The 23,152-nt window shown below is 59.9% G+C and overlaps 1 protein-coding gene and 1 non-coding gene across 2 annotated transcripts in view; one reads left to right on the forward strand and one right to left on the reverse strand.

Annotated features, from left to right (window-relative positions):
- Window positions 1-14,749, forward strand: part of DYNC1H1 (dynein cytoplasmic 1 heavy chain 1) — a 69,571-nt gene extending 54,822 nt beyond the window's left edge. The window contains exons 48-78 of the mRNA XM_059686784.1: window positions 79-283; window positions 1,294-1,467; window positions 1,565-1,684; window positions 1,893-2,013; window positions 2,899-3,094; window positions 3,491-3,608; window positions 3,697-3,912; window positions 4,444-4,656; window positions 4,759-4,886; window positions 6,366-6,519; window positions 6,987-7,133; window positions 7,225-7,375; window positions 7,507-7,760; window positions 7,838-7,972; window positions 8,059-8,153; window positions 8,263-8,437; window positions 8,586-8,661; window positions 9,208-9,368; window positions 9,459-9,570; window positions 9,666-9,726; window positions 9,810-9,933; window positions 10,032-10,145; window positions 10,855-11,025; window positions 11,204-11,421; window positions 11,508-11,611; window positions 12,192-12,403; window positions 12,798-12,951; window positions 13,490-13,632; window positions 13,760-13,928; window positions 14,062-14,189; window positions 14,386-14,749. Of these exons, the coding sequence (XP_059542767.1) occupies window positions 79-283; window positions 1,294-1,467; window positions 1,565-1,684; window positions 1,893-2,013; window positions 2,899-3,094; window positions 3,491-3,608; window positions 3,697-3,912; window positions 4,444-4,656; window positions 4,759-4,886; window positions 6,366-6,519; window positions 6,987-7,133; window positions 7,225-7,375; window positions 7,507-7,760; window positions 7,838-7,972; window positions 8,059-8,153; window positions 8,263-8,437; window positions 8,586-8,661; window positions 9,208-9,368; window positions 9,459-9,570; window positions 9,666-9,726; window positions 9,810-9,933; window positions 10,032-10,145; window positions 10,855-11,025; window positions 11,204-11,421; window positions 11,508-11,611; window positions 12,192-12,403; window positions 12,798-12,951; window positions 13,490-13,632; window positions 13,760-13,928; window positions 14,062-14,189; window positions 14,386-14,514 (4,678 nt within the window). The 3' untranslated portion in view covers window positions 14,515-14,749. The remainder of the gene's footprint in view (window positions 1-78; window positions 284-1,293; window positions 1,468-1,564; window positions 1,685-1,892; window positions 2,014-2,898; window positions 3,095-3,490; window positions 3,609-3,696; window positions 3,913-4,443; window positions 4,657-4,758; window positions 4,887-6,365; window positions 6,520-6,986; window positions 7,134-7,224; window positions 7,376-7,506; window positions 7,761-7,837; window positions 7,973-8,058; window positions 8,154-8,262; window positions 8,438-8,585; window positions 8,662-9,207; window positions 9,369-9,458; window positions 9,571-9,665; window positions 9,727-9,809; window positions 9,934-10,031; window positions 10,146-10,854; window positions 11,026-11,203; window positions 11,422-11,507; window positions 11,612-12,191; window positions 12,404-12,797; window positions 12,952-13,489; window positions 13,633-13,759; window positions 13,929-14,061; window positions 14,190-14,385) is intronic.
- Window positions 14,750-20,070: 5,321 nt separating this feature from the next.
- LOC132224295 (U6 spliceosomal RNA) lies at window positions 20,071-20,178 on the reverse strand. The gene has a single exon (XR_009450641.1). It is a non-coding gene; the product is annotated as a U6 spliceosomal RNA (small nuclear RNA).
- Between the last annotated feature and the right edge of the window lie 2,974 nt (window positions 20,179-23,152).

The following is a 23,152-nucleotide window of genomic DNA, read 5'->3' on the forward strand; positions in this document are numbered from 1 at the left end:
AGCTCCGGGCCAGCACGTGGTTTCCCTCCGGGGCTAACCCTGCCTTGGCCGCCGTCTGAGACTCGGGCCTTCCCGCAGGTGTGTGTTGAACTGGTTTGGGGACTGGTCCACGGAAGCGCTCTATCAAGTCGGCAAAGAATTCACCAGCAAGATGGACCTGGAGAAGCCGAATTACATTGTGCCCGACTACATGCCGGTCGTGTATGACAAACTGCCGCAGCCACCGTCACACCGGGAGGCCATCGTGAACAGCTGTGTGTTTGTCCACCAGACTCTTCACCAGGTGGGTCACAGAGCGGGGCCCTGTGGTGCTTCACGGTCGCCCCTGGGCTGTCACCGCAACAGAGATACCCTGCTCTTCTCTTTCCTCACCTCTGTCGACATCTCCTTGTCACCGCCCTTTCTGGCCCCCGATTCTCCCTACAGTGTTCTCTGCTGTGCTCACTGACGCCTGTGTCCGGGCTGTGCTCTCCTCACCCAGGGCCGCACACTGTTTCTGTAAAGGGCCAGACAGTAAACGTCTCAGGCTTTGCGGGCAGACAGGGCCCCGGCTCTGCCCTTGTAGCACTGAGCCCCGCAGTCCCGTGTAGACGGATGGGCGTGCTGTGCCGCCCGCTTCCTGCACAGGAACGTGCGGGGGCAGGGCTTGCCTGGGCCTGGCTGCTGACCTTGCTCCTGACTCTGGTAGAAGCGTCCAGTCTGCTTCCACCTGAAAAGCCTGTAAAAACCACTCTGAGCTGTGGGGGTTCTGGCAGCCACTGCCCTGCCCTCCACACCCCCATCACACCTGCGGGCACCTCCATGGCTTCCAGAAGGCCGTCCAGCCCTGGCTTCCTGCTGGCCGCAGGTCCTGCCACTGTGCGCCACACGTCCCCTCTGGCAGAGGGGAGCATGGTGACGGGGAGCCTGTGCTGCCTTGCCCGGGGCCGGCTCTCATGGTGGTGTCCACAGGAACAAGCAGCGGGCGGCAGAGGAGGCATAGCTAACCGTAGCAATCCCGTTTGTAGTTCCACAGCGACCACACCGCCATCACCCTCCCCAGGAAGCACGTCTGAGGGTGTCAGAATCCCCTTTCTGTCTTAGAGGAGCTTGAGGAGAAAGCTGAGGATTCAGGGACTTTCAAGGCCTCGCAGGAGGCTGAGCCAAGGCCCCAGCTCAAGTGTTGTGGCCCCTGAGGGCTGGGTACCTGCCAGGTGTCACACTGTGGCCAACAGGCAGAACAGGAGGGGTTTTTGAGGTTAAATCGCAGAGAACGTCCTGAAGAGTGAAAGGTTTAACTTTATTTTCTAAAAGGCTAATGCTCGGCTCGCCAAGCGGGGTGGCAGGACGATGGCCATCACGCCTCGCCACTACCTGGACTTCATCAACCACTACGCCAACCTGTTCCACGAGAAGCGCAGCGAGCTGGAGGAGCAGCAGATGCACCTGAACGTCGGGCTCAGGAAGATCAAGGAGACCGTGGACCAGGTACTGGCCGCACAGCCATGTTACACGGCGCACGGCAGGGAGGGCCTCCAGTAGTTATCCACGGTCCTCCCTCCCTGGCGTGGATTTTGTGTTTCAGGTAGAAGAGCTGCGTCGTGACTTGAGGATAAAGAGCCAAGAGCTGGAGGTGAAGAATGCGGCCGCCAATGACAAGCTGAAGAAGATGGTGAAGGACCAGCAAGAGGCCGAAAAGAAAAAGGTGAGTTTTCATTTCAGGATCTGCAGCCCTCGTGAGCCGGGCGTTTTCAGTCTCTGAGGAGGGTGGGAACTGCGGACTGAGGTGGCTTTCGGGGTTTAACAGGTTAATGGGGTGGTGGTGCTTGGGTCAGGGTGAGGAGTGCAGCTCTAGGAGCCACTTGGCAGGTTACCCGTCCATAGTCCAGCGCTGAGCCGGCCTTCCCTTCCAGGTCATGAGCCAGGAAATCCAGGAGCAGCTGCACAAGCAGCAGGAGGTCATCGCAGACAAGCAGATGAGCGTCAAGGAAGACCTGGACAAGGTGGAGCCCGCCGTCATCGAGGCCCAGAACGGTAAGGGCTGCCTTCGGCCCTTAAAGCAACGTTCCCGTCCAGCGAGGCTGCTTCCACCTTAGCAAAGCCCTTCTCATGAGGAAACTGACAAAACAAGCTTCGTGTTGATACAAATTTTCTAAAGATCTGGTGATTACTTAAATAGGCCATTTGTAATTCTGGCTTGAATTTCAGCAAGAAAGGCTCTGAAGTGTGCAGCGTTGCCCTCTTGTGGTCATGTCTGAGAGTGCTCTGGTCGTGGCCGGCGGCTACTGATTTTTAAGTGGTGACCACAGTGCTTCCCATTCCTTCCACCACGGCTCACGCCCTGTGAACCGTGGCTGCAGGGGGCCAGCCCTGCTTTGCTGGCCTCTCCCCTGTGCCCCCTGCCTGCTCGCTAGCATTGAACTTGTTTCCGGTAACTCGTTAGGTCGTCTCCACATCACACCACAAGGTAAACTCACAGGCACCGTCCAAACTATACATTTTTACTCATAGTTGGACGTAGGTGAGAATTTAGTTCTCCTCTGCTGAGTAATCGCTTAAAAAGTGTTTTAAATCAAGTTCAGGCTGGAAAACTGCCTTTCAGCTTGTGGAAGGCACTGGCCATTTCTTAGGCCTGTTGGGTCCATGTCTTCACGCAGCAAGTCAGGCAGCTTCTAGACTGGCCGGTCGAAAGCCTCTGCTCTTCATAGTGTTGCAGTTTGTGCTAGTTCAGTAAGCTCTCCACGACTGGTTAAAAGACCGGCTGCTGAAGCTGTTCTGGGGTTTAAGGACAGAAACGCAGCTGTTCCTGAGCAGTTGTCCTGTTCCGATTGGAGTCATAGTGTCAGGCTGTGGTGTGCTCCCTTCTCACTGCCATGCTCTCTCCTCCCCCCAAACCTCTCCCGCCTCCGCTGCGCTCAGCCGTGAAGTCCATCAAGAAGCAGCACCTGGTGGAGGTGCGGTCCATGGCCAACCCCCCTGCCGCCGTGAAGCTGGCGCTCGAGTCCATCTGTCTGCTGCTGGGCGAGAGCACCACGGACTGGAAGCAGATCCGCTCCATCATCATGCGGGAGAACTTCATCCCCACCATCGTGAACTTCTCTGCCGAGGAGATCAGGTGAGCGGTGCGGGGGCCGGCGGGGACTGCAGGTGTCGAGGTGGTGGTTGCTCTGGCGCAAGTTGTGTTAGTCACAGAGATGCCTTTCCAGGCCACTTCCGCCGCCAGGAGTCAGGTTTTTCCCACGTTCCTGCCGGGCTTTTCTGGTCCCTTCACCCCTCTGAGCCAAGCCCGGGCTGCAGAGCTGGCCCCAGCCTGTCTCCTGTCAGGGAGGCGAGAGGCCAAAGGTCAGAGTCCTCAGCAGCTGCGTCCACTGTCACCTAGAACGAGGGTCGAGTGGCCCGTCCTCCGTGGTCACTGGGCAGCGGATGGGAACTGGCCATCCCATTGGATTTCCTACAAGCTCTGCTTCACTTTGCCTGGCACGTACTTAGAAGCACGCCTTCTCTGTTGCAGTGATGCCATAAGGGAGAAGATGAAGAAAAACTACATGTCCAACCCGAGCTACAACTATGAAATTGTGAACCGGGCCTCCCTGGCCTGCGGGCCGATGGTGAAGTGGGCCATCGCACAGGTAAGGAGCCCAGGAGCCCAGGAGCTCCCGTGCGCAGCGACCTCCTGTGCAGTCGCTTGTGAGTAAGAGCTCCGCCCGCCCTCCTCAGCTCAACTACGCAGACATGCTGAAGCGCGTGGAGCCTCTGCGCAACGAGCTGCAGAAGCTGGAGGACGACGCCAAGGACAACCAGCAGAAGGCCAACGAGGTGGAGCAGATGATCCGGGACCTGGAGGCCAGCATCGCCCGCTACAAGGAGGAGTACGCGGTGCTCATCTCCGAGGCCCAGGCCATCAAAGCAGACCTGGCCGCCGTTGAGGCGAAAGTAAGTCCTCGGGGACCCGCGACCTTTCTGCCCACCCCCGGATTCTGTCTCGGCGTCAACACCCATGAATACGTGCTGCACGCACCACCTTTGTCTCAGCGACTTAGCGCTGTCATGGCTGAGAGGGTGCTGGGACTCTGAGTGGCATTTAGGTAGATGCCCCTGGGCTGGCTAAAACCATTGCACACACACACCCCCCCACCCCAGCTCCAAACCTGTTCGTTCTCCAGTCACCGAGGGCCTCCTTGTCAGGGCCTCCCATCCACTGTGTCCCCATCATTGCTCACACCCGCCCTCTGAGTCCTCAGAATACTCTAATCTCTGCCCCCGCATCTTCCCTGCAGGCCAGCCCTTTCCTACTGTCCCTTCCACTGTCCTTCCTGCCCCGTCTCTGCTCACGCACAGGCTCATACACCGTCTCCTTCGGGCTGTGACCTGGAGCCTGCTTGTATTCCCAGCCCGCCCCCAAGCCTGCACACTGTGGGGAACGGCGTGCACTGCCCTGTGTAGACCCTGCTGCTTGTCCTCTAGGTAAACCGGAGCACTGCCCTTCTGAAGAGTCTGTCTGCTGAACGAGAACGATGGGAAAAAACAAGCGAAACCTTCAAAAACCAGATGTCGACCATCGCTGGGGACTGTCTCCTGTCGGCGGCGTTCATTGCTTACGCGGGTTACTTCGACCAGCAGATGCGGCAGAACCTGTTCACCACATGGTCCCACCACCTGCAGCAGGCCAATATCCAGGTACAGCCCGGGAGCTTCCTGGGGGGCGAGCCTGACCGGGTCCAGGAAACGGGCCCCGCCCAGCAGCGTGCAGCGGGGAGCGCTAACCGCCCTGCCCCTCAGTTCCGCACAGATATCGCCAGGACGGAGTACCTTTCCAATGCTGACGAGCGCCTCCGCTGGCAGGCCAGCTCCTTACCTGCCGACGACCTGTGCACAGAAAACGCCATCATGCTCAAACGCTTCAACAGGTATGCGGGTTGCCAGGTGGTATGTGGGCCCCATTTCCAACCCTCCTCCTCCGTGGGCAGGCCGTGCTGACCGGTCTGTGCTCCCCTCCGATGGCGGGGGCACGTCCTTCTGTTCGGTCTCGGCGTCTGCCTCGCTCTGCAGTGACTGTTTCTGCTCTGACCTGATGAAACTGAATGGCCGGGTTGTGTGCCGAGTGGACATTGAACAGACCAGACCCTCTCCTGAAACGGAACTGAAACTACTCAGCTTGCAGTAGTGTCACAGGAGAAATGGCTGCCAGAGTGAGACATGGACCGTGACTCCCCGAAGGTGGGCTAGACCCTGCCGGTCACAGAGCTCTCAGGCGCGGCCCTCGGCGGCTGCTCTCGCACCCGGTGTCCTCTCTGTTTTCTTTAAAGGTTTTTAAAATTGATTTTTAGTGAGAGAGAGGAGGAGAGAGAGAATCATCAACGTGAGGAGCTAAACAGCTATCGAGTCTGCAACCCGGAATCAACTGGCACCCTTTTGTTGTGCGGGACACCGCCCAACCGAGCCACACCGGCCCGGGTTGTTGTTTTTAAAACCTTATCCTCAGGTTTATTTTTAACCTCATCTGGATGTGTTAGAACCTGTGAGCCCTTGCTGTGTGCCAGTGGTCCAGGGACACAGACGGTGAGACTCTGCCAGTGTTGTTGGAGTTCAGGAGCAAACCCTCAGGTCCCATGAGCATCTCGGATGTTGCCCCGTCTGTGGGGTGTGGAGCTGGATCTGCTCATGGAAAGCACACACGCTTCTAGGTGTTGATTCGATAGCTGGCACGTGGGGCCAGAGTGCGCCAGCGGAAGGTGGGGTGCCGTGGGTGCCCTTGTTAGGCCCATGCACGGGGAGGCCGGGGATCTTTGCCAGCCCGCTGTCCACACAGAGCCGTGCACGCACCAAGGGGGCTCGGGCAGACGGGGTGAGGCCAGGAGCTGAGCAGGGGGGTGCGCTCCCCCTCGGACACACGTCTATAAACGCCTAATCTTCTTCACACGGACCAACCAGAAACTGGGGGCTACAGGAGGATTCTTCTCACTTTTGTAGCTTCTGAACTTTATAGAAGCATATGTGTGTGTGTATTACGTTTTAAACTTTGTCTTAATTGGCTGTGCGACCCTGAACAGATTTTACCCTCTTCGTTCCTCCTCTATAAAGCGGGTGTGAGAACATCCCTCATGGGATTATGGCTGACAGGTGCAGCCATAGCACTGACGCCCTACCCACGAAGGGCCGTGACTAGTGCACAGAACAGTCATTCTGGCCGTGTGCTCGGCCGAGAGAGGGTGTAACTGCAGCCCCGCTCAGCATCTCTGTCCGGTCACCGTGGTCGTTAGTATCTGGAAACCACACCTGAGCGGCAGGAGCCTCTCCACCTGCCTTGTCTGGCTCGGCCACCCCCCCCCCGCCATGTTCTTGCCTTCCTGTTGCCTTCCCCGACGGCTCCTCCACCTCGTCCTCAGGTACCCGCTGATCATCGACCCGTCGGGACAGGCCACGGAGTTCATCATGAACGAGTACAAGGACCGCAAGATCACGCGGACCAGCTTCCTGGACGACGCCTTCAGGAAGAACCTGGAGAGCGCGCTGCGGTTCGGGAACCCGCTGCTGGTCCAGGTCTGTGGCCTCTGAGCTCTTCACATCCTGCTTCCGAGAGTGAAGTCCTGTTAGGAGACGTTCAGTTGTTTCAAACACAGAAAGTCTGTGTGAAAGACACCTGACTGACGTACAAAGGGTCAGGCGGTGAGCTGTGTGAGCCTTCCTGTGGCAGAGCAGGAAAAGCTGAGAGTGTCCTGTTAGAAAACAGACCCAACAAAAGCAGGGCTTGCACGTAGATGCCCCTTAGCTGGTCCCGTCCCCTGGCAGTGACGGAGATGCCCGGCCGTCGTGGGCACGTCTGGCTAACGTGACTAAGGGACGGAGTGTTTTCAAAGCAGCCGCTGCGGCTCTGGCTCCGTGTTGCCGGTGCCGGTCTGAACGGCTGGTGCGCCGGGAAGGTGTGCTCACCGGAGCGGGACGTCTGTCGAGGCAGCCCCACCTGGTGCACACAGTGCTCACCCGGCCATCTCCACCTGTGTCTGCAGGACGTGGAAAGCTACGACCCGGTGTTGAATCCGGTGCTGAACCGCGAGGTGCGGCGCACGGGAGGGAGAGTGCTGATCACCCTCGGGGACCAGGACATTGACCTGTCCCCCTCCTTCGTCATCTTCCTGTCCACCCGCGACCCAACCGTAAGGAGCGAGGCCCTTCCCGTAGGCACATGGCATAGTGGGGTCGAGGCTGACGCATCAAAGCAGACGGTCCCGTTACCACTTCCGGCAGGTGGAGTTCCCTCCAGACCTCTGCTCCCGGGTCACCTTCGTCAACTTCACCGTCACCCGCAGCAGTTTACAAAGCCAGTGTCTCAATGAGGTGCTCAAAGCAGAAAGACCTGACGTGGATGAGAAACGCTCCGACCTTCTTAAGCTCCAAGGTACGTTCCTGGGTGGGGCTGGAGGTAGGGGGGCTGGGCTTCGAGGGGCCGATGTTGCGAGCGGGCGCCGGGCTGGCAGAACGTGTCCCTTAGCCAGGGAGCGCTGCCGCAGACCCCGCTCTCGGTTCCAGGGGAGTTCCAGCTCCGCCTGCGGCAGCTGGAGAAGTCCCTGCTGCAGGCGCTCAACGAGGTGAAGGGGCGCATCCTGGACGACGACACCATCATCACGACGCTGGAGAACCTCAAGCGGGAGGCCGCCGAGGTGACGCGCAAGGTCGAGGAGACCGACATCGTGATGCAGGAGGTGGAGACGGTGTCCCAGCAGTACCTGCCGCTGTCCACCGCCTGCAGCAGCATCTACTTCACCATGGAGTCCCTGAAGCAGGTGACCCCGCAGGGGCCGCGGCCGGGCGAGGGCACGCGGTGCGGGTGGGTGCTGACGGCCCGTCGCCTCTTCGGCAGATACACTTCCTGTACCAGTACTCGCTGCAGTTCTTCCTGGACATCTACCACAACGTCCTGTACGAGAACCCCAACCTGAAGGGCATCACGGACCACACGCAGCGCCTCTCCATCATCACCAAGGACCTCTTCCAGGTGCGGCCGCTTGCTGTCGGGCGGGGCGGGGCGGGGCGGGCAGCGGGGCTCCTCGGAGCAGCGGCATTTCCTGCTTTGGCCCCCAGGTGGCGTTCAACCGGGTGGCCAGGGGCATGCTGCACCAGGACCACATCACCTTCGCCATGCTGCTGGCCAGGATCAAGCTGAAGGGCACCCTCGGGTAAGGCGGCGCCAGCCCACTCCATCCTGGGCGGGCACTGTCCTGTCAGTCGTGCGACTCTCGGTGACAGGGGCGTCTAAGACACCTACTAGCCCACCACCCTTTGCAGGGAGCCCACCTACGATGCGGAGTTCCAGCACTTCCTGCGAGGGAAGGAGATCGTGCTGACGGCCGGCTCCACGCCCACCATCCAGGGCCTGACTGTGGAGCAGGCGGAAGCCGTCGTGAGGCTGAGCTGCCTCCCTGCGTTCAGAGACCTGATCGCCAAGGTTCAGGCCGACGAGGTGGGTGCTGACGTTCCTCCCCCGGGAAACGCACCGCGAGTGTGTGGTGCACACCAGAGCCTCCTGCCTGTGTGCCTGTGGTACCAGGGCCCCTGTGCCCACGAGCATGGGCTCTGCTCGCGGTGACGCTCCCACTGTGTCTCCACAGCAATTTGGCATCTGGCTGGACAGCAGCTCCCCCGAGCAGACGGTGCCCTACCTCTGGAGTGAAGAGAGCCCCGCAAGTGAGCCCCGTCAGGCCCCGTCACCCCCTCCTGGGCTTCGCAGCCACTGGTTCCCGAGAGCAGTGTCTGTGCTGAAGCTTTAGGAGTCGGCTTAGCAGTGGGAGAGCAACCCTTGCTCATGCCTGTCCCCTCTCATGCTTCAGGACCCAACGAGAAATGATAGGAAGGCCCTTGCCCAGCATGGAGGGGAGATGGGCTGTTACTGTGTGTGGGGCCAGCCAGGCCCCTAGAGGCACGGGGAGGGCTGGTGATGACTGCCCTGCTCTGTAGACGGAGGGAGGATTCAGGGCTCTATCTCCACAGTGAGCGGGTACAGTGGGTCATTTAAAATCCTAAGTGCCCAGTGCCCGTGAAGGTGTCCTCCTGTGTCCAGGGGCTCACTGAGGACCAGGACGGGGCAGTTCTCCCGGGCAGAGAGGACCAGAGGCAGTGTCGCGACTTCTGAGGGGCCGTTTGCTGATTAGAGACTCCTCCCGAGAAAGTCCAGGGGAGTCAGCTCAGTCAGTGCTGTCACCAACTCCCACCCTTCGCACGGCCTCGTTTCAGCGCCCATCGGGCAAGCCATCCACCGCCTGCTCCTGATCCAGGCTTTCCGCCCCGACCGCCTGCTGGCCATGGCCCATGTGTTTGTCTCCACGAACCTCGGGGAGTCCTTCATGTCCATCATGGAGCAGCCGCTCGACCTGACGCACATCGTGGACACGGAGGTGGGCCTTGTCGCAGGGCTCTCCTCTCTCCGCACGGGGCCACGCTGTCCGCTGGGCGCCCGGGCTAAATCCCGGCTCCTTCATCTGCAGGTAAAGCCGAACACGCCTGTCCTCATGTGCTCCGTGCCTGGTTACGATGCCAGCGGGCACGTGGAAGACCTGGCGGCCGAGCAGAACACGCAGATCACATCCATCGCGATCGGTAAGGGGGCGGGGGCGGGGGCCTGGTCACGTTCCGGGGGAAGCCCCCCGCGCTCCCGCCTGCGGCCCGCGTGCTGACTCAGCTTCTGGCCCCAGGCTCAGCAGAAGGCTTCAACCAAGCGGACAAGGCCATCAACACGGCGGTGAAGTCGGGCAGGTAGGCCCGTGTGCTTGCTCAGGACGCCTGGCTCCCAGGGGCCGACGGGGGACTGAGCGTGGCGGCTCTCGCTCTGCCCGCAGGTGGGTGATGCTGAAGAACGTGCACCTGGCCCCGGGGTGGCTGATGCAGCTCGAGAAGAAGCTGCACTCCCTGCAGCCGCACGCCTGCTTCCGGCTCTTCCTCACCATGGAGATCAACCCCAAGGTGGGCGCCGGGGAGACTGGCGACATCCTGCCGGGGGGTGTGGGCGCCTGAGCCGCAGTGCCCAGCACCCCAGAGCGGTGACAGGCCCCTCCCCTCAGGTGCCCGTGAACCTGCTCCGAGCCGGCCGCATCTTCGTGTTTGAGCCGCCCCCGGGGGTGAAGGCCAACATGCTGAGGACGTTCAGCAGCGTCCCCGTCGCGCGGATGTGCAAGGTGAGGCCTCCCTGCTCCCCGAAACCCAGCAGGGCCCGCCCGCAGGGGGCTCCCTAACTGCAGGCAATCCGCATGCGGTAGGAGGTTAAAGGTGCACGTACTCCTGTGGGGGCAGGGCTGTGACACGCCCACGGCAGTCCTGGAACCCATTTGTATCCCAGATGCTGGGGATCATCGCTCCCGTCATGGGCGCCCCGAGGGGTGCTGCAGTTGACCTGGAACAGTGGCCTCTGCAGCCAAAAATCCGCGGTCACTTGCCTCCCCGAAAACCTCTGCAGTCAGGGTCTGGGTGGGGCCAGGATCCCGGGGGATACCGAGTCCATGCTGCTCACGGCCCCTACGCAAACGGTGCAGAACAAGGCATGTCACCAGCCCCCCACCTCTGGGGCAAAGCCCAGCAATAGGAAGAGCTGACTCTTTATTGAAAACAAGTCCACGTGTACGTCGACCCGTGCAGGCCAAGCCCACGTAGTTGGAGGCCAGCTGTGTTCCATGTTGGGCCAGGACGCACCGTCCGCATCACTGTTGGCTGAATCACCTACCTCAGCGGCGTCACGAACCACCCTCTCGTTCGTGTTCACCTGCCGCCCCGTGAGCCCTGCAGCTCATGGTGGTTCTAAGCCTCGATGCCCACGAGGATCGGCACTGTTTTCCTAGACCGGAAGGGCTGCTTTCCGGTGACCCGTCCTCGGTAACTTTCCTCCCGTAGTCTCCCAACGAGCGTGCGCGCTTGTACTTCCTGCTGGCCTGGTTCCACGCCATCATCCAGGAACGCTTACGGTATGCTCCCCTGGGCTGGTCCAAGAAGTACGAGTTCGGGGAGTCGGACCTGCGGTCGGCCTGCGACACCGTGGACACGTGGCTGGACGACACGGCAAAGGCAAGTGTGGGCTGTGCCTGGTCAGAGGGAGGGGAGCCTAGAAACGTTCCCGGCTGTGAGGGCAGCTTAGAAACCAGCGGGCAGCGCCAACGACCTGCTAGGTGTGTGTGAGGCAGGACCCTGCAGAGGGGCCCAGGGCGTGCCCCCACCCCCTGCTGACCGGCCTTTGCTCGCCCAGGGGCGGCAGAACATCTCGCCGGATAAGATCCCCTGGTCCGCACTGAAGACCTTGATGGCCCAGTCCATCTACGGCGGGCGCGTGGACAACGAGTTTGACCAGCGTCTGCTCAACACCTTCCTGGAGCGCCTGTTCACCACGAAGAGTTTTGACAGCGAGTTCAAGCTGGCCTGCAAGGTTGACGGGCACAAGGACATCCAAATGCCGGATGGCATCAGGTACGACCGCTCCCTGCCCGTGCGGTTGGGACGCCAGGCACTTTCCCGTTGCGCGTGACAGCACGTCCCGTGTGCTGGTTTTCCAGGCGAGAGGAGTTCGTGCAGTGGGTCGAGCTGCTCCCCGACACCCAGACGCCCTCCTGGCTGGGCCTGCCCAACAACGCCGAGAGAGTCCTCCTCACCACCCAGGGTGAGTGCCCGGTCCCCTCAGGCCTCCCACGCCTGCTCCCGGGGCAGCGACTTCACCCCGGCAGAGTCCTGCAGCTCAGGCGGGACTGGGAGGCTGTGTCTGTGCAAGTGAGGGGGTCAGTCCACACTCAGACGACAAGCTGAAATGCTTTCTGAGAGTTGGCAAGTACCCGGTACTGAGGGATGTTTTAAACCATCGGTCTCTTACTGGAATGTTTTTAGAATTTTTTCACTTGCCAGATGCTTTCCCAATAAGCATCTGATCCAGTGGTTTTCAAAGTGTGGTCCCCAGACCAGCATGGGCCTCGCCTGCACATTCTTAGAAAGGCAGGTTCTCAGGCCCACCCCACACCTCCGGGCTCAGAACTGGCGGCTGGGGGCCAGCCATCTGTTTGGGGGAGGGGGTTGGTTTGTAATGTCTAGAGAAAGAAGGAGAAACATCGATGTGGGAGTGCGACGTGGCTGGGCTGCCTCCTGCACGCCTGTGGGTAACTCACTCTGTGACCTCACGTTGAAGTCCTTTCTTCCTCTGCTCTCCCTGTTGCCTCGCTGCCCCCTCCGCTGCTGGGACTGTGGCCCAGGCGTGGACATGATCAGCAAGATGCTAAAGATGCAGATGCTGGAGGACGAGGACGACCTGGCCTACGCGGAGACCGAGAAGAAGGCGCGGGCGGACTCCACGTCCGACGGGCGCCCCGCCTGGATGAGGACGCTGCACACCACCGCCTCCAACTGGCTGCATCTCATCCCCCAGACGCTGAGCCATCTCAAGCGAACAGTGGACAACATCAAGGTGGCCGGCGGGAGGGGCGGGGCCACCCGAGTCCAGGGGCTCGAGACGCTCTTAGCCAGTGGCCGGCGGGAGGGGCGGGGCCACCCGAGTCCAGGGGCTCGAGATGCTCTTTGCCAGGTGGCTGGTGGCAGACTGTGCTCAGTGCTGTCCCAGAGGCACTCGCCCAAGCCAGACGGGAGGCTGCCTCACTACACGGCGAGTCCCGAAGGCTGTCCATCTCCCAGGAGCTGGGGACCCTGTCAGGTCCCACCAGCACCATGGAGGTCGGGCCCAGATCGTGCTCGGGCAGCTATGGGCACCTGCACGGTGCTGGGGTCCTGGGGCTGGTTACTGGGGAGGCGGCCTCTTCTAAACCCTCTTCCCTTCGCTCTGCCTTCGGTGCGAACCACCTTAGGACCCTTTGTTCCGATTCTTCGAGAGGGAAGTGAAGATGGGCGCCAAGTTGCTGCAGGACGTCCGCCAGGATCTCGCCGACGTCGTCCAAGTGTGCGAAGGGAAGAAGAAGCAGACCAACTACCTGCGCACGCTCATCAACGAGCTGGTGAAAGGTGTGCTCGGGGGCTGGGCGTCGGCCTCTGTGCTCAGAGCGTCGGCAGGTCCGCCAGGTCTCGCACCCCGTCCTCTGCTCCGGCTTCTCCGGCCGCTGGGCCCCTCACTCTGGCAGCCTTAGAAGGGAAGGCCAAAGGCATTTGTTTTCCTTTTGTGCTGGTCCGTCGAACAGGAACTAAAAGCTTTATGCAACTTCTGCAGTATGTGGGGGGGGGGGGGGCACCGCAGGTGCAAAGACGCAGGGCAGCCTAGGTGTCGCCCAGCAACCCCAGGAGCCCGCATCATGAGGCCTCCAGGCAGAGCTGTGGGTTAGAGGTTGTGGCTGTGGTGTCAGGTCCTCCAGACACGCACCCTCGGGTGCACTGAACTGCTGTAGGGCAGGCGGAGCCCTGGCCGGGCGCATGCGGTGCCGCTGGGGGGAGGGGGCGGAGTGTGCCTCTGTGGACACCCTCGGGACCCAGGTGAGTGCCAGCAGGTGGCCCAGCCTGTGCCGGGGGCTTGTGGGCACTGATGCCGGCAGCCTGGGTCTCCTTGCAGGGATCTTGCCGCGCAGCTGGTCCCACTACACGGTACCTGCGGGCATGACCGTCATCCAGTGGGTGTCCGACTTCAGCGAGAGGATCAAACAGCTGCAGAATATTTCTCTGGCGGCTGCGTCTGGTGGCGCCAAGGAGCTGAAGGTGGTGATGGCGCTCCTGCGCGGGCTGGGGGAGGGGGTCAAAGGGGGGGCCGGGCAAGCAGAGGCCCAGCTCTGACCTGGGAGGGCGCGGGGGGCGTGCTCCTCACCGGGGCTGCTTCTCCCCACAGAACATCCACGTGTGTCTGGGTGGCCTGTTTGTGCCCGAGGCGTACATCACCGCCACGAGGCAGTACGTGGCCCAGGCCAACAGCTGGTCCCTGGAGGAGCTCTGCCTGGAGGTCAATGTCACCACTTCGCAGAACACCACCCTGGACGCCTGCAGCTTTGGGGTCACGGGTGAGTTGGAGGGTGTGGACCCAGCCTCCGTGTCGCCCCCAGACGTGTGGAAGGAGGCCAGAGGGCCAGGAGCTTGAGCTGGGCCGCGGGTTCCCGGGCTGTCCCCACTCTTCACGGCTGGTCCTTCCTGCAGGTCTGAAGCTGCAGGGGGCCATGTGCAGCAACAACAAGCTCTCGCTCTCCAACGCCATCTCCACGGTCCTGCCTCTCACACAGCTGCGCTGGGTCAAGCAGACAAACGCGGAGAAGAAGGCTAACGTGGTAGGTGGCGCCTCCTGGCCGCTGCGGTCGGGGAGACGACCCCGTAACCAGAGCGAGGTCACCTCCCCTGTCCACCCGGAGCGGGACCCGCCCCTGGTCCACGGCCCAGGAGCCCCACTTCCCTCAGGAAGGCCCTTGGCGCCTTCGCCGCCCCTCCCTCTCCCTCCGCCAGCACTGACCCCGCCTTTCCTCGCAGGTGACCTTACCTGTCTACCTGAACTTCACCCGGGCAGACCTCATCTTCACGGTGGACTTTGAAATCGCCACCAAGGAAGACCCTCGCAGCTTCTACGAGCGTGGGGTCGCCGTCCTGTGCACGGAGTGAACCACCTTTCCCAGCTCCCCGTCTGTAGGGGACGATGCAATATTTAACACGGACTCATTCTCATTCTTAAACCTTCGAAAGGCATGCACTTGTCGGAGCCAGGTCGTCGGTTTGAGGCTGGAGGAGCGTGAGGACGGACGGTCAGGACTGGTGGGAGGTGAGGTGGACGGGCCCAGGCACGTGTTTTGAGGGTCGATGGCATGGCTTGTTTTATTAAATAAAACACTAAGCATGACCCGGCCCCCGCCTCTTCTGTCTCAGCACCGCCTCGGGCACTGAGCTCTGCTGCGGCCGCTGAATTACAAGCCTGGGTAGGAACCCCTCGGGACACCGAGCAGCCAGGTGTCCTGGATCAATAACTGATACCTGAGCCCGGCCAGTGTGGCTCAGTGGTTGAGATCAACCTATGAACCAGGAGGTCACGGTCAGGGCACTCGCCCAGGTTGCGGGCTTGATCACCAGTGTGGGGCATGCAGGGGGCAGCCGATCAATGATTCCCTCTCCCTTCCTCTCTGAAGTCAATAAAAATAAATAACCGATACCTTAGCCTGTACAGCCCCTCGTGGGGGAGCGGGTGCCGAGGCGCTCGTCTGGCTCTGCCACCCGTCCCGTCTCCTCCCAGCGTCTCATTCCCGCAGATCCTAGGGAGCGGCCGGGAGAGGCAGCTGGCAGTCTGAGTGCTGCTCCTGTTCAGGGGGACGTGAGGGCAGCGTAGAGGGTGTGGCCTCCCTTCTGGAACAGGCTCTGACCTTCCGGGTCCCTGCGAGAGTTCCCAGGGTTGAGTGGGGAGGCCCCAGCAGAGTGAGGGTCCGACCCTCCAGCCCACCCCACGTCACCCCACTTACGGGCGAGGGTCCCGAGCACAGAAGCTGATGTGGCGCCAGGTGAGGGTCCAGAACAGGAGAGGAACTCGCCGTGATCCAGAGGCCCCGCGGGAGGGAGCGCAGAGCAGCTCCCCACAGGGCGGAGGACTTGGCTGCAGCCACTCAGCTACCGGCCACCCAGCCACCCCTGAGACACCATCTCCCGCCTCAGTCCCGCAGGTCCAGGGTCCCAGCTCCCCGCTGAGGACTGCCCAGGAGGAGTGCCCAAGCGCCTACGGCCTCCCAATCCCACGCCCGAGGTGACACCACCAGGGCAGGGCCTCCAGCCTTGCCCCACCCAGCCCCTCGCTGACTCGGGACCTAATCTCTGGGACCACCACTGGCCCTGCCCCTGGAGGGTCCAGCTGGACAGTGGCCACAGCCCTACCTGTTCTCACTGGCTGAGCTGGCAGAAGGGGACCTGAGGGGCCAGGGGGCACATGACAGCACCCGCCCGAGGAGCCAGTCCACCACACAGGCCACCAGCCCAGGCTGCCCTGGAGAAGCGACTCCCAGGGCCCGGGCGCCAAAGGACACGCAGCCCTGTCCTCGGGGGACCCTTTATTGGCACTGGGAACAGCGTGGTCCCGGGGCTGCGGGCAGCGGCCGGCAGAGGGCGCGGAGGGCGTGCGGTCGTTGCCTGCGAGGAATGAAACACTGTCAGTCGGGGAAGCAGGAGAGCTGCCGCCCTGCTGTGTTCAGATGTCACTGCCTTGGGCCCATGCTCGCCCCAATGAGCCGGCGAATGAGCCAAAGCCGCCCTCGGCCGGGCTGGGCGGCTCAGCGGTTGAGTCTCGACCTAGGAACCCAGAGGCCATGATTCGATTCCCAGTCAGGGCACATGCCCAGGTTGCAGGCCTGATCCCCAGTAGGAAGTGTGCGGGAGGCAGCCGATCAAGGATTCTCTCTCATCATTCATGTTGCTTTCTCTCTCTCTCTCTCTCTCCCTCTCCCTTCCTCTCTGAAGTCAATCAAAATACACTTTTTAAATGTTTGCCAAAAAAATAAAAATAAAAAAAGCCATCGGCTCAGATGTCCCTGGAGCGGCACAGGTGAGACAGCAGAATGAGATGGGGCTGTGTTGCTCCTCCAACAGCGGGAGCTCCGCCCGGGTCCCGCCCCCCTCCGCCCCCCCTGTCCCCCCAGCCCCCGCTCACCTGGGTCTAGGCCGCGTACTTCTTCCTCCTCTTCCTCTTCTCGGGCTCTGACAGCAGAAGCTCCAGTTTCCTCTTGGACAGTGAGAGCTTGGGCGCCCTGTCCTTCTCACTCGCGAGTCTGGGTGGCGGCCGTGACACTCTGGCCCTGCCCTGCAGGCGCCGACCAGTCTCGGGGGGCTCCCTGGCAGGGAGGAGGGGCCCCCAGTCTTCCTCCGTCATTTCAGCGGGCTGCATGTCCACATCGTTGTCCCCCAGGGGCGCGGGAGCCCCGCCGGTGGCTTTCATGGCTGGGCCTTCTGACAAGAGGGAGTCTCGGGAGTGGACGTCTGGGCTCCCGGGCGTGGGTGTGTGCGCAGGCCCGTGGCCGGTCACGTCCCCTGGAGAACAGTCCTTGAAGCCACAGGCCAGGTGGGCGGGGGTGTCCTCCAAACCCGCGTGAGGATCTAAAAACTGACGCCAAAGCCCCTGAGCCCCTCCCAGCAGCGGGCCGGTGCAGCTCCTGGTCTACAGCCATGCTCCCCTCACCGATGCCGGCAAAGTTGGCGTGACCTGCCTCCCAAATAGATCCTTTAAACTGCCTCAGTCACATGGCACCCAACGCGCCTGAGGGACCACCTATGGGGCGCGGCCACAGTGTTATGGCCAGGTTCAAGCCTCGGACTAATGAAAGGACAGGGTCCTCTCACTGCCACGTGCAAGTCCCAGCTGGAGGGCAGGGCCCCCCCAGCACAATCATAGCCAACGGCTGTGGCTGTAAGCTTGAACCTGTGGTCCGAACACGTGCCTGGTGGTAGAGTTCGGGTGCATGTAGTTGAGTGAGGTTGGAACTCACGAGAATGCTGTAAACAACGTGATCACGCCCCTACTTTGCCTCGTGGCATCTGCTATAAAATAAAGACACGGCTGTGGGCGCTGGCTCTGTCTCCTCATCAGGGAGGCAGCGTCCCACCGAGACCCGCTATTATTCTCTTGTCTGTCTTTCCTTAATCCTTTCACCACCCCTCCCTCCCCGACTCAGTTTACCTTTGGCCGCAACAACCACTGTTGCCGCGGCCCCGGCCAGGCAGAGCCCTGTGATGAAAGCCCTCGTCCAGCGCTGTGTCGGGCCCCTGCTGGCTCCGTCCACGGGGCGGCCTACCACCAGGGGGCCTGAGCCCATCCCCTCCCAACACCCCCTCCAAGGCACAGAGTCCCTGGTGCAGGACAAACTCGGCCCTTCCTGCGCCCTGACCAGGCCTGCACAGACCCCCCTCGCTGCCCACCGCCCTGGCACAGTGGCTGAGAGAAGCTGAAATGAGCCCTCAGGTCCAACTGCTCCCAACTTTGAAAGGCGCCGTGGTCTGTTCTCCACGCCCCTGTGCAGCACCTGTGAGCCGCAGGGTGGGCCACAGTTCAGGCGCCACCCCCCGGGCCGCCACCACGGCCAAAGGCTTTGGAGCTTTTTGGACGACTAGTAGCAGCCCTCCTCACCCCTGACCTTTGGAATTCATTTTAATTGAGAATTTTGAAATTGATGAATTGTAAGCTGACACTTGTCAACTGTCCAGACAAAAATACTTTGAGTCTTGTTTTTCCTTATTTAAAATTTTTTTGAAAGAGTAAAAATAATTTAAATATCAGAATGAAGTTTTTCCTAAAATATGTCACCAGCACCGTGCAGGAAGAGCCTGTGAGCAGGCGGAAGGCTGCTCCCCAGGTCAGCTGGCAAGGCTGGCCCCGGGCTCGCCCTGGGGGCTGGGGTTTCAGGACGGCTCCCGCCATCCCCTACATAAGGGGCTGCTGGCGGCCCTGGCCAGGCGGCTCAGCTGGTTAGAGCATCCTCCCGATACGCCAAGGCTGCGGGCTCGGTCCCCGGCCAGGGCACATACAAGTCAACCGATGAATGCATAAACAGGCGGAACAATACATTGATGTTTTTCTCTCCCCACTTCCTCTCTCTCTCTCTCTCTCAAATTAATAAAAAAATTAAAATAAATAAAACTTAAGAGTGGCTGCCAGCTCATGGTCGAACGTACCTCTCTCCAGATACCTTCCACGAAGTCCACGTGGTTCTTCCTGTGATTGACCTGGGGAAAAGGGGTTGAACAATCCTTCCAATCAAGGGAAGCAGGCGGCTGCTGAATGTTCAAAGGCAAGAGCACAGGTGCCCACTGCCCGTGCCCATGGTCTCTGCCAGGGGCGGGGACTGGCAAGGAGGAGCCGGAGCAGGGACAGCAGAGCCCTTAGATCAGGGGTCCTCAAACTTTTTAAACAGGGGGCCAGTTCACTGTCCCTCAGACCGTTGGAGGGCCGGACTATAGTTTAAAAAAAAAAAACTATGAACAAATGCCTATGCACACTGCACATATCTTATTTTGAAGTAAAAAAACAAAACGGGAACAAATACAACATTTGTATTTGCGTGTGGCCCGCGGGCCGTAGTTTGAGGACCCCTGCCTTAGAGGTTTGGCTGAGGGACTGAAACGCAAACCTGGGCCTCCCCGGACCAGGAACCAGGAGCGCAGGAGACAGACCTGGCGGCGACCACCCACCCGCGAGCGCACTGGGAAGAGCAAAAATGCCCGGGGGACCCGCCAGGACGGCTGCACTCCCTCGGGGAGAACCAGGCGTCCACCAACCCTTCCCTGAGGATGCAGACGCTGAGGTCCGGACGCGGCCAGGCCTTGCTCGGCAGACATTCTAGAACCCTCCCCAGCAAACCCAGGCTGCCGGGAAAAGCAACTCTTCCGTTTTTTTCTTAATCAAAAGACAGGCTCCCTAAGGACAGGGATGTGAACACCTGACTCAGGGAAGAGAAAAAGACCTGGGAGGATGACGCCAAGCACCTGTTTCTCAGGCAGCCGGGCCCAGGACAGGGGTTCCGGGTCTCGGGCACACAGGGTCCCCTCGCCCACCCCCCGCCCCCCCCACTCCCGGGAGAGGGAAAGGCTGCGGGAAGCACCTTGAGGCGATGGAGCGCGTTCCTCTGCCTCCTGCGGAGGCCAGCCCTGGTGCTGGTGGCGCTGAACGCGGCCCGGATGCAGCTGGGGCGGCTGGACCTCACACTGGCCATGGTCCGGGCGGAGATGCGCTGTTCACGTCACTGAGAGCACCCGGTGCATGGGGACAGAGCACAGGTCAGGGTCACAAGGTGGGTGAAGCGCTGACCGCACAAGGACGAGGGGACTTTCTGCAAGCAGGAAACCGTCCTGTCTATGGTGGTGGTCGCTCCACCGGGCACATTTGCCAAAGGTCAGAGCCGTGGGCCCAAAGGGTGACCGTCACCGTAAGGTGTACATCGGTCGGACAAATGTAGTTTTCAAAAATTTTCAATCAGAAGAAAACCCACAGGCAGCTGGCGGCCTGGGAAACGCCACACGCATTAACATGGAAAGTTCTAGAACACTGCAGTGCAGCGGAGGCCACGTTCCAGCCCAAATGGCCTCCCTGCTTTGCTTTAACAGATAAAGAAATTTAAGCCCAGGCTGGGGACTGACTCGGCCAACGTGACATAAACTCAGAGCTTTTCCTAGAAAGTTTGAAGTTGTTAAAAAAAAAAAAAATTTTAATATGGAACGCTTGATGAATTCGCGTCACCCTTGCCCAGCCGCCATGCTAATCTTCTCTGTATCATTCATATTTTTTTTCTTAGTGTATGTGCTACTGAAGCAAGCACAAAAAAACAAAAACAAACTAACTAACTAACACTATACCCCAAACAACAGAGAGAACATCCACTCTAAACACACACACAGCCCGGCCAGCGAGGCTCAGTGGTCGAGCGTCGACCTATGGACCGGGAGGTCGCGGTTCGATTCCCCGTCAGGGCACGTGCCCAGTTGCAGGCTCCATCCCCAGTGGGGGGCGTGCAGGAGGCACTGGATCAATGATTCTCTCTCATCACTGATGTTTCTATCTCTGTCCCTTTCCCTTCCTCTCTGAAATAAAAATAAATGAAACAAAACAAAATAAAATAAAAACAAACCAAGAGAAGAAGAGACTACCCACCGCTGTGGAGTTTCATGTCACGGTTTCCGCAAGGACCCGGGGAGGCTCCGCGAGGCCTGTGGGAAAGTGCCCGTCACTAAAGGCACCACCTCGACGGGCTTTGCCCGATAAACGCAAGCTTCCCAAACTGGGCTCCTTGGCACACCAGTTCCAAGGCCTGGAAAGCAAAAGTCCAGAGAACCACGAAATTCTACACACCAGACCCGAAGGCAGTGATTTTCAACCTTTTCCATCTCATGGCACATAAACTAATTACTAAAATTCTGCGTCACACCAAAAATAGACATATTTTCTGCCGATCTGACAAAAAAAAAGGTATGATTTTGATTCGTTCATACCAGACAGCTATTGATGTGTTGGCTGTTATCATTTTTTTTAACTTGACAATCGAAGCGAAAAGAGGTCAGTGCCCCTGGTACACAGTCAGGCACTGCCTGTTGTAAAAATCCTCCCGGCAGGGGGCCAGGGAGCGGGGTGGGGCAGGGCCCAGGCACACCCTCCCGTGCTGGGTGGCTGCAGCTGTGCTGTTGGTTGGGTTGGAGGCCAGTCCTGCCTCCTGCCGCAGAGCTAGTCTGGGCTGGTGTCGCCCTGGGCAGGTCAGGGTTCTGGGAAGAGCAGTGATGGCTAATTAAAACTTCAACTCAGGAGGCCTTCTTGGGCAGGGGATTGCTTTAGTCAGGTCCCTTGGGGAGAGCCCCTGATTGGGCCTCTGGGCCACAGTAATGATGGCAGCTCCCCACGCAGAGGGTAACAGCGAGGAGGGAGGGGAAAAGGGGGAGGAAACAGGTTGGCAAAAAAATAAGTCCCTCCCCTTGTGAGGGGAGTGACTTGGGAGTCCCCAGGTTGTCACTTAATTGCTGTGTAACTTTGGATTAGTTTCTTGGCTTCTCTGAGCCTCCATTTCCTCACTGAGAAGTGGAGATAATAAAAACGCCAGCCCTGGAGGGTAGCTGTGAAAAGGTACGCATGAGCCTGGACAGTGTGGCTTAGCGGCTGACTGTTGACCCAGGAACCAAGGGGTCATGGTTTGATTCCTGGTCAAGGCACATGCCCAGGTTGTGGGCTTGATCCACAGTAAGGCGTGTGCAGGAGACAGCTGATCAGTGATTCTCTCTCATCATTGATGTTCCTCTCTCTCTCCCCCTCTCCCAAAAAATCAATTAAAACAAAATATATTTTTTAAAGTGTGCATGAAAAGTACCTAGCACAATGCCTGGCTCAGAAGTAGGGGTTCATGCCTGGCTGGTGTGGCTCAGTGGTTGAGCATCTCGACCCAGGAACCAAGAGGTCATGGTTGGATTCCTGATCCAGGCACATGCCTGGGTTGTGGGCTGGATCCCCAGTAGGGGGCGTGCAGGAGGCAGCTGATCAATAATTCTCTCTCATCATTGATGTTTCCATCCCTCCCTCTCTTTCCTCTCTGAAATCAATAAAAACATATTTTTAAAAAGAAGTGGGGACTTAAAAAAATCCTCATGGCACTCCGGTTGAAGATCGCTGCCCTAAGGCACCCTCACTGTGTGCAGTACACACCTGCAGTTTATTTTTTTATCTTTATTTTTGTTCTCTCTCTTGTAAACTATATCTTTATTGATTTCAGGGGGGGAGGGAGAGAGCGCCTCTTTCCGCACTGTCCTCCTTGGGAAGCCGGCGCCCTGCAGCCTCACCAGGAGCAGGGAGGGCCCCCTCCCACCAGCGGGGCCTCACATGTACCTGGCTCTTGGGCTACGACCCAAGACAGCGTCATTTCCTTCCTCTGCTTTGTCCGGGACTCGCTCTGTTGGACCCACGTCCCTCTAACAGCCAGGCTGACGTAACCGGGACCCCCAAGGGGCACTTGTGTGCAGCTTAGTCCTCCCCCCGGGCCGAGTTCAGGCAAAAGCACCAAGAGGTGAAGTTACAACCAGCAGAGGAACCTGACCCCCCGGGTTCGGGCCCAAGTCAGCACCAACCCCACGTTTTCTAGACCAGGGGGTGGGCACCAGGTTAAAGGACTTCTTACCCAGTTTTCAACCAAAGGCGTCCCACACACCCGGTTAAAACGACTGTTCAGCCCTGGCCGGGTAGCTCAGGTGGTTGAGCGTCATTCCACACACCAAAAGGTTGGGGGCTCCATTCCCAGTTGGGGCTCATACCCAGGTTTCAGGTTCAATTCCTGGTCGGGCCGCATATGGGAGGAACTGACTGACGTTTCTCTCTTGTCCTCTCTCTAAACATACCCTTGGGTGACGGTCAAAAATAAACCGAACTATTCAGTCACACACAGTAAGCACACGCGCCCCCCCGCCCCCCCCACCCACCCCCGTGCCTGCTCTGGGGACCACGCTGGCTGTGCTCCAGCAGAAAGTCCTCAACCCCAAGGGGCTGCAGCTGCTTCTCCGGCCCCCACAGCTCAAGGCCATGGCCCAAGGGGCTGAGGTTCCAGGTGAGCACCCAAGGCTGATGAGGGAGGCACGGGGCGGGGGGTAGGGGAGGGTGGGGGGCATGAAACGGAGGCTGGGGATTGTCGGTCCTGGGGCTGGGAGCACGTTACACGGTTCTCTTCCGCTGTATGTTTGAAATGCTCCATGAAGAGTTCAGAACTCACCACCTCAGCCCGCAAGCCACCAAATCTCTACCTTCAAGCCAGTT

The sequence above is a fragment of the Myotis daubentonii genome, chromosome 1 (assembly GCF_963259705.1).
Source record: "Myotis daubentonii chromosome 1, mMyoDau2.1, whole genome shotgun sequence".
NCBI classification, from domain to species: Eukaryota; Metazoa; Chordata; class Mammalia; order Chiroptera; family Vespertilionidae; genus Myotis; species Myotis daubentonii.